Here is a 13,180-nt window from a genome sequence, read left to right on the forward strand (position 1 = left end):
GAGAAATTCTATTTGAAATGGAAAAAATTACCATTTACTCACCTTCAAAGTAACATGAATTGGAAAACACACATACTCTTCTACATTCCAGGAAACACTGATCATTTTTATCTATCATAGATCATTTTCCATTGTATTACTTTGGAAAGCCTGAATTGTTTGACAGTGTTGATTAAATTACATGAATAAAACATGACAGGGTTAAAAATCTGGAAAATTAGTTGTTTGAAACATGACAAGGATCTACTTCTAACCAAAGATATCCAAATTTCTTTACTGAAACTTCTTTGCTCAGAACACGATACTATGCTGAAAGGTCAAAAGATGCTTTTATTCTGCACTACTACACAAATTATGCCATTCTAGATGATGCTGCTTTTTCACAGAGAGTATGCTAACACCTTCCGATAGCCAAATTACTAAAAATTTCGTATAATATGGCATGACTACCTGCAGATTTTTTAAAAAGAGGTGTATTACTATTTTAAATACGAGATAAAGATTCATACTCATTATACCTCATGTAGCACAACCTCTGCAGATTATTATTAGAAGTATTTCCAAAGTAGAAGAATAATTACTGTTTCTTTGTACTTGTAGTTTTAGAAACTGCATTTCAATTTTTTATTATTTTTATCTTTAGAGTAAGATTCTTAAATTGCAATCTGCACGCCCCTTCACGATCCAAAGAGTTTATAAGATGAGGGTCCAACAGTCATTTCTTAAAATTTGATTTGCTATTTAATTTCATCATAAAAAAATTCATGAAATCAAAATCTGTTTGTTCAAAACAGGTTCACTTTGTTGAATCATAATGAAATGGCTCCTTAAAATCACTGTTAAGATTATCCTTGTTTATTTTTTGGTTACACATACAGAACTGGCAAGAAAAGCTATCAAGTAATTTATTTCTTTCCACACAAAAGAACTTTTCTAGTGTTACTTAGATAAAAATTGAATATCAAAATTGATTGTATATCAAATCAATTATATATGCACTTCAAATGCTGAATCAGAAACTGCACATAGAATGAGGGAGGGACTCAATCTTTACCCCCCCCAAAAAAACAGTAATAAATATAATTTACTTTTCATACAAAGGGTTTATTACAATTTCATTTTAAAAATGTTACTTTTATTCCTTAAATTTATAAACCGAGTTCCAACAATTTGTAGAATAAAATATAAATACTTATATACACAAACACAACAGTCAGAAATCTTTGAATTCAAAATGATAGTGGATATGCTTAATGGCTTTGCAGCCTTATGAAAAATAAAAACTAAGTATAACACTGAAAATAAGGCAAACCATAAACCTCTTTAGGTAATCTCTAGAGTCAAGACAGTTACTATTTACAACTTCCTGCTGGTTATATGCCCTATGACAACTGCTTTCCATCATTTTGGTGAGACAGTAATTATATGGGCTGTGACAAAGCATTTGAGTGCTATCGGCCTAAGACAAGAGATTTATTTATGGACAACTTTTATGAGGGAAACTGGTCTGTACTTCCTTCACATATAGGAAAATTCATGAAAACTGACCTACAGCTATCCTGTTTACAGGATTTGGACAAGGGTCATACTATTTTCAGTTGTCTTAACAGCTTGACTGCTGGTGAACTCTGATGAGATAATACATGACATTTTTAATGCTTCACTCGGGGATGAAACGAGTGGAATTAGAATTACTTTCCAAGAGTTTCAACTCAATATTTCACCCTTATATTTTGTCTTTGATCCCCCCCCTTACCAGCATTTTATTATGCAACTTGTAAAAGAAATGACAAAACTATTTTAATTTCATCAGAATTTACATTTTGATGAAAGTGATAGTATAAATCCCAACTTATGAAATAATATAAAAATATATATATATATATATATATATATATATTTTAAGGATTCCATTTAAGATTTTTAGAAGTTATATTATTGTTTAAGAGTCTAATGGATATATTAAGAGCACAACATATGATTAATATAATTTATTAATAAAACAAAAACATATTTACAAAAGTTGCATTGACTTGCATAACATGCCACTTATGGCACTTTTATTTACTACTAGAACTATACAGCAATGTTTCTCACTTCAAGAAATGTAATAAAAGATATAAGAAATGAAATTTATCACCTCATTAAAATGCATATTTAACCCCTTAACTGCCGCGGGTATATATATGCGCCTTGCTCAGCCGATGCGTTAACTGCCCCAGGCGTATATATACGTCCTTCCAAACTGCTATCATTTGCTTTGCGCTGCTACACCTAAAATTATTCGCAAAGTTAACGCATCGGCTGCGCATCTGGTGCAGTTAACGCATCGGCTGAGCAAGGCGTATATATACGCCCGCGGCAGTTAAGGGGTTAATACCTTTCATTTCCAGCGAAATTCAATTACAGAATTCTATACTTAACATCATCCTTTAATTATACATATGAGATTTTACAGTCTGATCTTGTTAATTAGGACACATGAATAATGTCATTTTGGCTTATGTATACAAAAAACCCACAAACAAATCCCAGTTCACACATAAGCCCTTCCGTTTATAGCCAAGTTACTACTTAGCTATAATAAATGTTCCTTTCCTTAAAAACAGCACAATATAAAATTCTGTCATTATATTATCAATAGCCTTTTGTTTTGAGGCATTTTTGTCACATAATATGTAGTATTTATGCAAAACAATAATAATTTATTTAAAATTAATGCAGTAAAAGTAAAACATAAATTATTCGATTTAGAAGTTATGTTAATAATAAGTTTTATTTTATTATTAGTTCTACTGCTAGTGAAATACTAAAGGATAAGTTTAGGAAACAAAAATTTACTTTATAAACGAACCTTTTTACTTTCATGACAAAACGAAAGTAAAAAAAAAAAAGAGTGTTCTTCACATTTTTAGTAAACATGTGAATAATATTCATCATCTACTGTTCCAAAGCTTGAATTTACAAATGAGAACTTTTCTCGTTTGGTAAGAACCCAATTTAAATAATAGTATGGTATACCCCAAATACATAACTGCTTTAGCTAATCTACATCCTATTAACAAGAATAATTTGTATACAGAAGACACTGCTTAATGTAATGCGGTTAATATTACAATTAAATTCTCGAAGTCCCGTGCATATGAAAACATGGAAAATATTTCATTTACTGTGATCAACAGCTCCATTAATATGATCAAAATATTCTACAAAAAATTTTTTGAACCAAAGTAAAGTTGGCAAATAAGATCAAAATAAATTATAAAAATTGCCAAGTGACACATGTCGCCAAGTATGAGATTAAGTCACCAAACAGCTTGGTTTCGATTTTAATCAACAGTTTAAAATTAATAATAATAATTAAAAAAAACTTAGTTTGGAGTAGATTTCGAGGGCAGTCAGATGCAAAACTCTGTTTTAAATTTTATATTGGCATATTCTCTTTCAATGAAGGATACCCTCCAAGTATTAATTAGTAAGTTTCAGCATTGGTCAAATAATTTCCAGAAGAATTATGAACAATTTATATATGAACATTTGCATTAAAGATATTGTGAACAGTTCATAAACAGATTTTTGCCTTTAAATCATTAAAATGTTGTGAAAGTAAATATATATATATATATTTCTGGTAATATTTATAGTAACTTAGTTAAATTCCATTGTTGTTTTGAAGAGCCCTTTTTTTTTTTTTTTTTTTTTCTTCTCATCATTTAATGTCATTATTCGGTTAACATTATGAAAATAGCAAGGGACAAACATGATCACATTAAGTAGTATCTACTGCATATACATTTATAGTTAGCATATTATAAGATCAACTTTTTATCAAAGCCATTTAAAATTTCATTGCAGATTCAATTAAAAAACTTACAATATTATCTAAGGGGGAAAAAAAAAATCTAACACCAACTATTTAAATTTCCTCCTTGTCACTTAATGAATTACAGAAAACAGAGCTGCATAAATAATAAAACCTTTTATTATTAGGAATGGCAGATCATAAGTAATGAAGCATTTATTTATAGGCAGTCTTTAATCCGGACTCAAGTCAAAAGTCTTTAATCCGGACTCGTCGGGACTTCAGCGATTCTGGATTTCCAGATTATGGACGCTGGGATTAAAGACTTTTGACTGTATTTTCTTTTTATTTTCAATGATTTCCCCGTTTTGAAAGAGAAATAATTTGTACAATTTGTTATGACTGAAAGATAATCCCATAAAATTTAAGCAAATTTTAGGAGTTCTGATTAATTTAGTAAAAATTATTATAAAGACAGCTTTTACAAGATTACAACTTAAAATATATAAAAAAATCTAAGCTATTGGATATACCATGGAATGTTTTTAAACATTAATTTACTACTTCCACTAGCAATAATAAAGTACATTTCCCCCCTCTTAAACAGTGATTTAATGTGCGTTAATACAACAGATATGAAGTACAGTAAGCAGTTATGCGAAAAATAAATTTAAATAAGAAACAATGTGAAGATTGGCATAATTATTTAACTGTGTACACTCCATGAATAAAAGTCATTGAAACTTTCATTGCATAATACTCTAAGAAAAATTCATTACATAAATTGTGCATACCTTCAAAATTGATAGATATCAGTAAATTTTTATGAACATATTTAAGAGGTAGAGAGTTTTCTTTACATTATGATTTTAATATACATACATATAGGTAAAAATTTGATGCTTATTTACTAAAAAGTTCATATAAATGATTATAATTACATATATGAATGTCATTGTTAAACAGTAACTGATGGACATCATTATCACACGTTACGTTAGTAATATATGCTATCCAGTAAAGAAAAATATTACTTTCTATGAAAAAATACTAACTGCACTGTAGAACTGTATGCACATTTGAGAAGAGGGAACATATGAATGAAACTGTAAAATTATTTTACTCAAACAGTTTTAACGTTTTCGTAGAGCATTACATTATTTAGTAGTTTGTCTCTGAACTTTTGAAAAGTATCTTATATTTGAAAAAAATTATGCTCTTAATTTTTATTATTATATTTGTGAAACAATTACAGAATCTTAAGATATGCTAAAATCAGTATATGATATCTTGCATTACGAATCAGTCAAATATGCCACTATTCAAGTAGAAAAAGGTGTTTTTTGCGCTTGAATATACAAAAACAAATTTTGCCATGGCTGTATTGTTTTACAACATAGCATCGAAGAAAATCTGCCTTGATGTTGGATTATATATTCAACAGTTCAGACCATGGTTCTGACACAATGAGCATGAAGATGCTTGGATTTAATATATTATGACTACTTTTGATGCAGTTAGATCAAGTTTTTGTTCCTCCCCTTCCAACAAATTTGGACAGTACTAAACAGCACATTGCGTCAATTGTTATGATTGTTAACATGAGCATACTATGTTTGAGAAAAGCTGTATATCCCACTGATATATATTGTGTTACAAACATCATATATTGTAACACAGCAGTGTAAACTTCAGGACTTATTCTTCTAATCGTTAAAGTTATTTGAGGCATGCTGTTAAAACTCTTGTTTCTGTAAAACTCTGAAAGCATCTATTTCTTTCAAACTAGCATGGTACAACTCAGAAGCGCACAAAAGATAGATACTTTTAAAATCAAATTAGTAACTCTGAAGGCTTTAGGGGCAGTTGAGAAGATCAAGAAAAAGTTTCAAATTTGCATTCAGATAATTATAGTGACAAAGCAACATTGTTGTTTCACTGCAAGGAAAACATACTGAGCTTGTCAGACATCTTAAGACATCAAGCTAAGGACATACATTAATCGTTATGCTACTTAAATCAATCTTCTCTAAATTGCCTTTGCATTTTCAGCACATAAATATAAAATCATTTGAGGTTTCTGTGGCAGATTATAGACATTTCATGTAAATAAAGTATTAGGAAAGTATTTAGAAATGGTAATGTACACACACAGTAAAAGAAATTATCTTCTTCACTTATCTGAAGCTCTAACATTTCTGAAACAGTGATAAAGACTGACATTTAAGTTAGATTTCTAAGCGACAATTACATCTGTTAAGTTCATTAAAGGATATTTAAAATACACTGCAATCACAGAAAGATGCCTACTTGTACCTTCAAAGCATAAAATGATGGGATAAATTTGTATTCTTCTAATATTAAACCTTCAAAGAAGTAACACAAAGTTACCTCAAAGAAGTAATACAAAGATGCCTACTTGTACCTTCAAAGCATAAAATGATGGGATAAATTTGTATTCTTCTAATATTAAACCTTCAAAGAAGTAACACAAAGTTAAAAAGCTTATTAAAAGAAATTAAAATCACACAACAGATGCACTTTACAATTGCTATGGAAGGCAAAATTAACATTCCAATAAACACCTATCTTTAAAGTTAAGGCATTGAAAAACTGTTATGAATGCAATAAGACTGTGCTGTAGTTCCATTTACTTTCTGCTTTACTATGAACAAATATTATCCAGTATCAGTTATTACTTGCATATGTAGTTTCATAGTTACAAATATGATTATTAATAGTGTACATATGACTTTCCCACACTGAATATATATAAGAAACAATATGATAATTAAAGCAAACTGAACAATAATTTTATTATTGCATAGTTTTTTTCATATCACATCTAACTTCTGTTCAGAAGTTAATAATTTCGCCACATTTTGTTAGGAATTGCTTTCCACTCACTAAATGGATGTTGGATGACAAACATTATGCAATATAAAATGCTATAAATTATAACAGCACTCACACAGTGAATACTAAAATGTAAACAGCATTCTTCCTAAAATATTTCAGAGAAATGCTGTAACAATAAATAGCAATAAGAATGCATTTGACACAGGATGAGTGATTTCTGTTTACAATGATAAGTTCTAACAGTTTATAACTGACTCAATTACACAACATTCAAATCATGTGATTTTTCATACAGCATTCTGATGCATGCACAACTTCAATTTTTGTTCCTAAATTGGTACAAGTACTGCCAGGTTCAGACATTCACTCCAGCTATTATGTGACATAATAAGTGATATTAAATTACAAAAAAAAAAAAAAAAAAAAAAAAGTTATTTGACTACTTATTCCAACATGCATTTCAAGTTTGTTAAAGACACCTATCACACTCAGTAACATTTGAAGCAATAATGAGCCAGATGCAATATTTTCTAGAAACACCCGCTTCTGCAATCAATTTGAATCACTAAATCCTAAAAGCAACATTTAATTCAAATTTCCAAAATGTTGCTCCTAACACCGAGTTACACATTAGATGAATTAATTGGAAGAAAGGTAAAAGATGATCAGACCTTTCTTTACTAAAGCAGGAAACAACAAATTTCTGCTTAGTGCCCTTAGCAACTGCCATAAATGGTTGTGTTTGGTTACATAGCTATACAGGCAAAATTCTCAGAAAAGTTACATATAACTTCCTGTTGTCTAAAAATGTTGCTGAGTTTGACAGATCCTTTAGGAAGCCCACTAATTCACAGGAAGGTGAGAAATAGAAATGTTTCATTAATTCTATCAAAAATCACATAATACTTCAACAGTTCTTATCAATAATCATTTTCAACAACATTAAATGTATTTAACAGTTACTTTAAAAGAAAAATGTTTTATGAAACCACAATTTAGTTAATTAGTTTTAGTTAAATTATTTAACAATTTAATATAATCTTAGACGAATGCCCATGAATGAATTTTTTTCAAACAAACGCAAAATTTAGAATAATCTTTGTGTTCTTTTGAAGAATTCTATAAAATTAATCATGCAATATGACATCAAAAATAATGACAAAAAGTTCACATAAAGACAGACAGTGTTCTAATTAAATATCTCAAAAACGTAGTATTAAGACAAAGAACTAATAATTGCATAGCTTATTAAGCATACTCAATGAGTTTCACTTTTAACATAATCAAATGATTTCTATATTGAGCATGCCATATTTATGTTATATATGATACAAAATATAACTTAAAATTAAAAAAATTCATATTTATGAACAATGCTTTATGAGTTGATAGATCAACATTTATCAAGAATACCTATATTAAAAATAGTAAGTTATTAAAAATAGATCAGTCAAATTAAAAAATTATTCAGCATAGCAACAAATTTAGCTCTTGAAATAATGTTGCATACAATTTACTTCATAAAAATATTCTTCAGAATATCACAAAAACTTATGCATAGACTACAGCAAAAAACATTAAATTTATATTAAAAGACTTGCAGCTTTAAATATAATTGGACAGGGGGGGAATGAGGAATGAGAAAATTATTTTTCTCTCAATTATAAAAAAAGTATTCACTTCATGAAGAAAAATAATTCAGGGTAGCTTAGTCACATTTATCAACAGCAGAAACATCACTATCCATGCATATGGTAGGAATAGTAAGCAAATTTGTTACTACAAAAGTTTGGTGGTTCACTTATATATGAAATTTAAATGAATTAATAATAATATATAATTCAATTACAAAAATGAATAACTGAAAAATACTGATAATTAATTATTTTTAATCCTAATAAAAATTAATCAAACTTTTTAACATAAATATATGACACGGAATTTTCTTATAAATTGTTGGAAGTTTCTCTTTACTACAGGCAATGTCCATGTGAATGTCATCAATCCCCACTTCACTATTAGCACTGTCACCAATGCAATATTTTTTGAAGTTATATGGCTAGCCAAGTTTACATGACTAATTATTTTATTTTTTGCTGATATGTAGCTGGATTCATAGGGTAATTTAAACTCATCATACATAGACAATTCTCCGATTTTTCCTGAATTTCTGTAATACAATTTTACTTCTCAGCTCGCACATGCATGGATCACCTAATATTCAGAAATACATGACACTTTCTTTTTTTTTTTTTTTTTTTTTTTCAGCCAAAAGCTTTTAACAGTACAAACAACCCTCACATCAAATAAAAGCCTAAAAGTTACTGAAACTATTATGTCACTGTAGTTAAACAAACTAACAAAAAACATTAAACATATTTTACTAATGCTAAGTGATATCATCTCATCAACAACAATACAAAAGAGTTTTCCTTTTAAAAAAAATACTGTCTAATGAATGATTGTTTTTATTGGGCTAGCCCCCAAAAAATTATCTTGTAATTTAAGATTTTCAAAAATGCAATATTTTTGCTATATGTGAATTAATGTTGTCATTTAACTCTGAGTGCTATGACCGACTTTATCCGGTCATGAGATTTTTTTGTCACTTGATATATATTAGTGTATAATTTAAAATATTTTGCTTTCTTACTTTCATTAATAATATAAATGACAGCTTGATGAATGTAAGTTTATGAAAATAGAGACTAAAATAGGTAAATATATATATTTAGCGAATAAAGGCTCTTTAAATATAGGTCTTCATGACAGATCCAAGGTCAAAATGAAGGAAGTGTTTGCTTCTGATAAAGGCATTAAGTACAGCATGAGTTTGCCCAGCTCCATCATGTTTTTGATATGAAATACCACAAGGGATGGATCCAAAGATCTCCTACCTCTTTTTCCCTTACCAATAACCTCTTAAGGGACATGTCTGGATAAACAGCACTTTAAGTGCTTCCATCACAGTAGCCGCTACTGCCAATCACTGTATTGATAAATGCAGTGTTATATACATGTTCAAAACATAAATGAGATGCTAAATACAAACAAATTTTTACATGCTTGTTAGATGGCCAAAATGATGCACGAGTTCACATTCTTATCTACCAATACTAATGACTCAACTCCATCATGTTTTTGATATGAAATACTACAAGGGATGGATCCAAAGATCTCCTACCTCTTTTTTCCTTACCAATAACCTCTTAAGGGACATTTCTGGATAAACAGCTATTTAAGTGCTTCCATCACAGTAGCCGGTACTGCCAATCACTGTATTGATAAAGGCAGTGTTATATGCGTATTCAAGACATAAATGAGATGCTAAATACAAACAAAAATTTTACATGCCCATTAGCTGGGCAAAATGATGCACGAGTTCACATTCTTATCTACCAATACTAATGACAGAAATCACCAACAAATTTCTTTAAAAGAAAGGGGGTACTTTTTCAGACATATGTATTAAAAGAATTTTATTTTTCTTTAATATTGCATATACCTTGTTTAAAATAAAAGAAAGCAGTTCCTCAGTTTAAAAATAACCATAATAATTTTTTTAATAATTTTTTATAATAATTTTAAATTTTTAATAATTTTTAATAATTTTAAATAATAATTTTTTCATAATCTTTTAAGAAACTGTTAAATCGAGGCCTTACTGCACTTATTTTGCTATTGATGAAAAGAAGTCCTTTAGCATTTGTGCAATATATTTAAACATTACTAAGAAAAAAGAATAAATTTTGCATAAACATGTAGATAATTTTGGCTCACTTTAAATAAAATTCTTCTTAAATACTTTTTGTTCAAGGATTAAATTGCAATGATTTTTAAATAGATATTTTCTCAAGGACCTAAACAATTTTGGAACTATTTAAAAGCCACTAACTGGAATGATCATTTAAAGGAATGCTGCATATTAAATTTGAAGACCTTTATGGCAGGCATTATAATCATTCTTACACAAAAATGCTTATAAAATATGATATTTTTCTACCTAAAAAGCATTATTTTCCGGAAAATGTAGAATATAGTCAAAAGTAACTCTAATGACAAATATATATATATATAAAAAAAGAATTCAAAATAAATTGAAAAATGGCACATAGTGATATTCAGTATACAGACACCTTATTCAATACATATTTTATCAAGATTTGATGTTGCTTCATTTTATTTTAAACTAAAAATTAAATAGTTTAAGAATAAAGTAAAAATAAGTTATTAAGTAAAAATGCAACTGAAACTAATTATGAATAGTGAACATGGCTCCAAATATATACAACAGTGAAGTTTTTCAGTATATACATAATGGAAAATGAGATCTCAGTTCATCATTGTTTTTTGAATCCTTTCAAAATAGGATAGATGTTTTCAAACGCTTCATAGATTTCAGACCGAACTTTAGCACCTGAAATAAAATAAATATTTTACAAAATACTTTAAAGAATACATAAAACAGCAATTAAAAACAGGGATGGGAAAATGCATCTTGAAAAAGAAAATCAGTTAAATCAACTGTACTTAAAAACAAATTTTTGCATTTTTTTTAATACTACTTGAATTTGGCTAAAATTTACAAAAGTATAAATTTTAAGTTAAAGCTTTATATTTTAGCTTAAGATTATTAATTTTTTACTAAAAATATGAAACATATATTTAAATAAAACATATGCTTTGAATTAAAGTAAATCATATTTAAATGACACTGAATTATATTATCAATCGATTCAAACTGATAAATAATAATTTGAATTCTCTAGCACATGATATTACATAGCAGCTTACCAGTTAGTACAACTTTTCCAGAGACAAAAATTAGAAGCACAATCCTTGGCTTAACCATTCGATATATAAGACCAGGGAAAAGTTCTGGTTCATAACTGTAAATGAATTACAATTAAAAAATAAGTTCTAAAATTTCAAACTAAAAATTTTTGACAACAAAATAAATATTATCAACTGCGTATACTGCACTTTTAACTTAAAAAAGGACAACTAACTCTAATATTATATAGTCTACTGAAATTAAATAAAAATTTTAAAAAGAGTAAATCTGCAACCTTTATTATAAAGAGAAATATTTATTCATATACTCTCATATGTAAATTAAAAAGGGAATGTAGGTTCTGATATCTCACACCCAAATTCTGCTGGAAAGCTGATCAGCAGATAATCGTACAAATATTCTATCGATAAATACAACAATCATAATTTTTAATTGATTCATGTTGTCACATTGAAAACTATGTACAGACAAATAAAAAATCTTGTGTTTGTATTACATTAAAAATGGTTCCAATTTTACCTAGACATAGGTTTTTACTGACCCACCCCCCAAAAGAAAAACAATATTAATAAGAATTATAACATATTCTCAAGATCACGCAAAGTTCAGTCTTTAACCTTCCAGCAGGTGCGCGTATGTATGAGATACACTAGATATTAATTTTGCATTTGTTTCATAGGCCACAGAGCGCTATGACCGTTTGTCCTTGGCTATTCTCTCCTCTTTATTCACCCTTCTTTCAGTCATCTGCTGGATTTCAAGGGGTTAATAAGATCTGCAGATTTACTATTTGTATTCCAGAAATACGTGCGACGGTTGAAGTAAGTTTTTGTTATATCTAATTTCCTTTTTTATTATAGAAAATCTTTATTCTTTTGCATCTAAATCTTATGATTTTATATAATTTGTGTGCATAATTACTTTTAATGATAAAATACAAGCACTCTATGCGTCACATACGTGCGACGATGTATGATATTTTTGTTATTTTCTTTTCAGTTATGGCAAATAAAAGTAAAATGCTTGACACGAATGACTCGACGGATCTTGAGATTATCAGAAATAATGCTTTTATGTGACAGTGATGAAGATGAGGACATTATTTTAGATGAAAGCATTACAAATGAAGAAGAGCGAATTTCAGAAAGAGAAGGTGATTCAGAATCGGAGAGAAGTGCAGAGAGCAATTCTGAAGATAATGATGATAATTCTCCCAAAGTGTATAAGAAAAATAGAAAAGTCATCTATTCTTGGACATGGCATTACGAACCGTTTAAGAAAACTAAACGAGCGCCTCATAACATATGTGTACATGTTTCTGGAGTCATCAGTGAAGCTAAATATCTAACAGATATTTTAGATGTATGGAAATGCCTCTTTACTGATAGTATGACAGAAATTATCGCTGAAGATACAAATAAGTTTATTTCTTCTACGAGGTCTAATTATTCTCGTATAAGGAACAGCAGAGACACAGATGGAGCAAAAATAAAAGCTCTTTTGGGCTTACTTTACTTAGCTGGTATTTATCATAGTAACAGAGTTAATCTTGAGGAACTGTGGAGAATGGATGATTTTAAAGTAGTAATGAACTTGAAGAGATTTTTGTTTTTACTAAGAGCTTTACGGTTTGATGACATAAACACAAGAGCAGAACGAAAAGGAGTCGACCGCTTGGCTCCAATAAGAAACATTTTTGAAAAGTTTGTCACTAATTGCCAGAA

General features: G+C 28.7%; 1 protein-coding gene across 2 annotated transcripts in view; it reads right to left on the reverse strand.

Annotated features, from left to right (window-relative positions):
* Positions 1-1,976: 1,976 nt before the first annotated feature.
* Tbp (TATA binding protein) overlaps positions 1,977-13,180 on the reverse strand; it is a 70,741-nt gene continuing 59,537 nt past the window's right edge. Inside the window, exons 6-7 of one of the 2 annotated variants that reach the window (XM_085807238.1) lie at positions 11,456-11,550; positions 1,977-11,078 (exon numbers count right to left, since the gene is read on the reverse strand). In XM_085807238.1, the coding sequence (XP_085663364.1) occupies positions 11,002-11,078; positions 11,456-11,550 (172 nt within the window). In that variant the 3' untranslated portion in view covers positions 1,977-11,001. The remainder of the gene's footprint in view (positions 11,079-11,455; positions 11,551-13,180) is intronic. The other variant, XR_015038409.1, reaches the window with a different exon arrangement.

Source organism: Stegodyphus dumicola, chromosome 1 (genome assembly GCF_044657685.1).
Source record: "Stegodyphus dumicola isolate Sdum_Otavi_A_Nest chromosome 1, ASM4465768v1".
NCBI lineage: Eukaryota > Metazoa > Arthropoda > Arachnida > Araneae > Eresidae > Stegodyphus > Stegodyphus dumicola.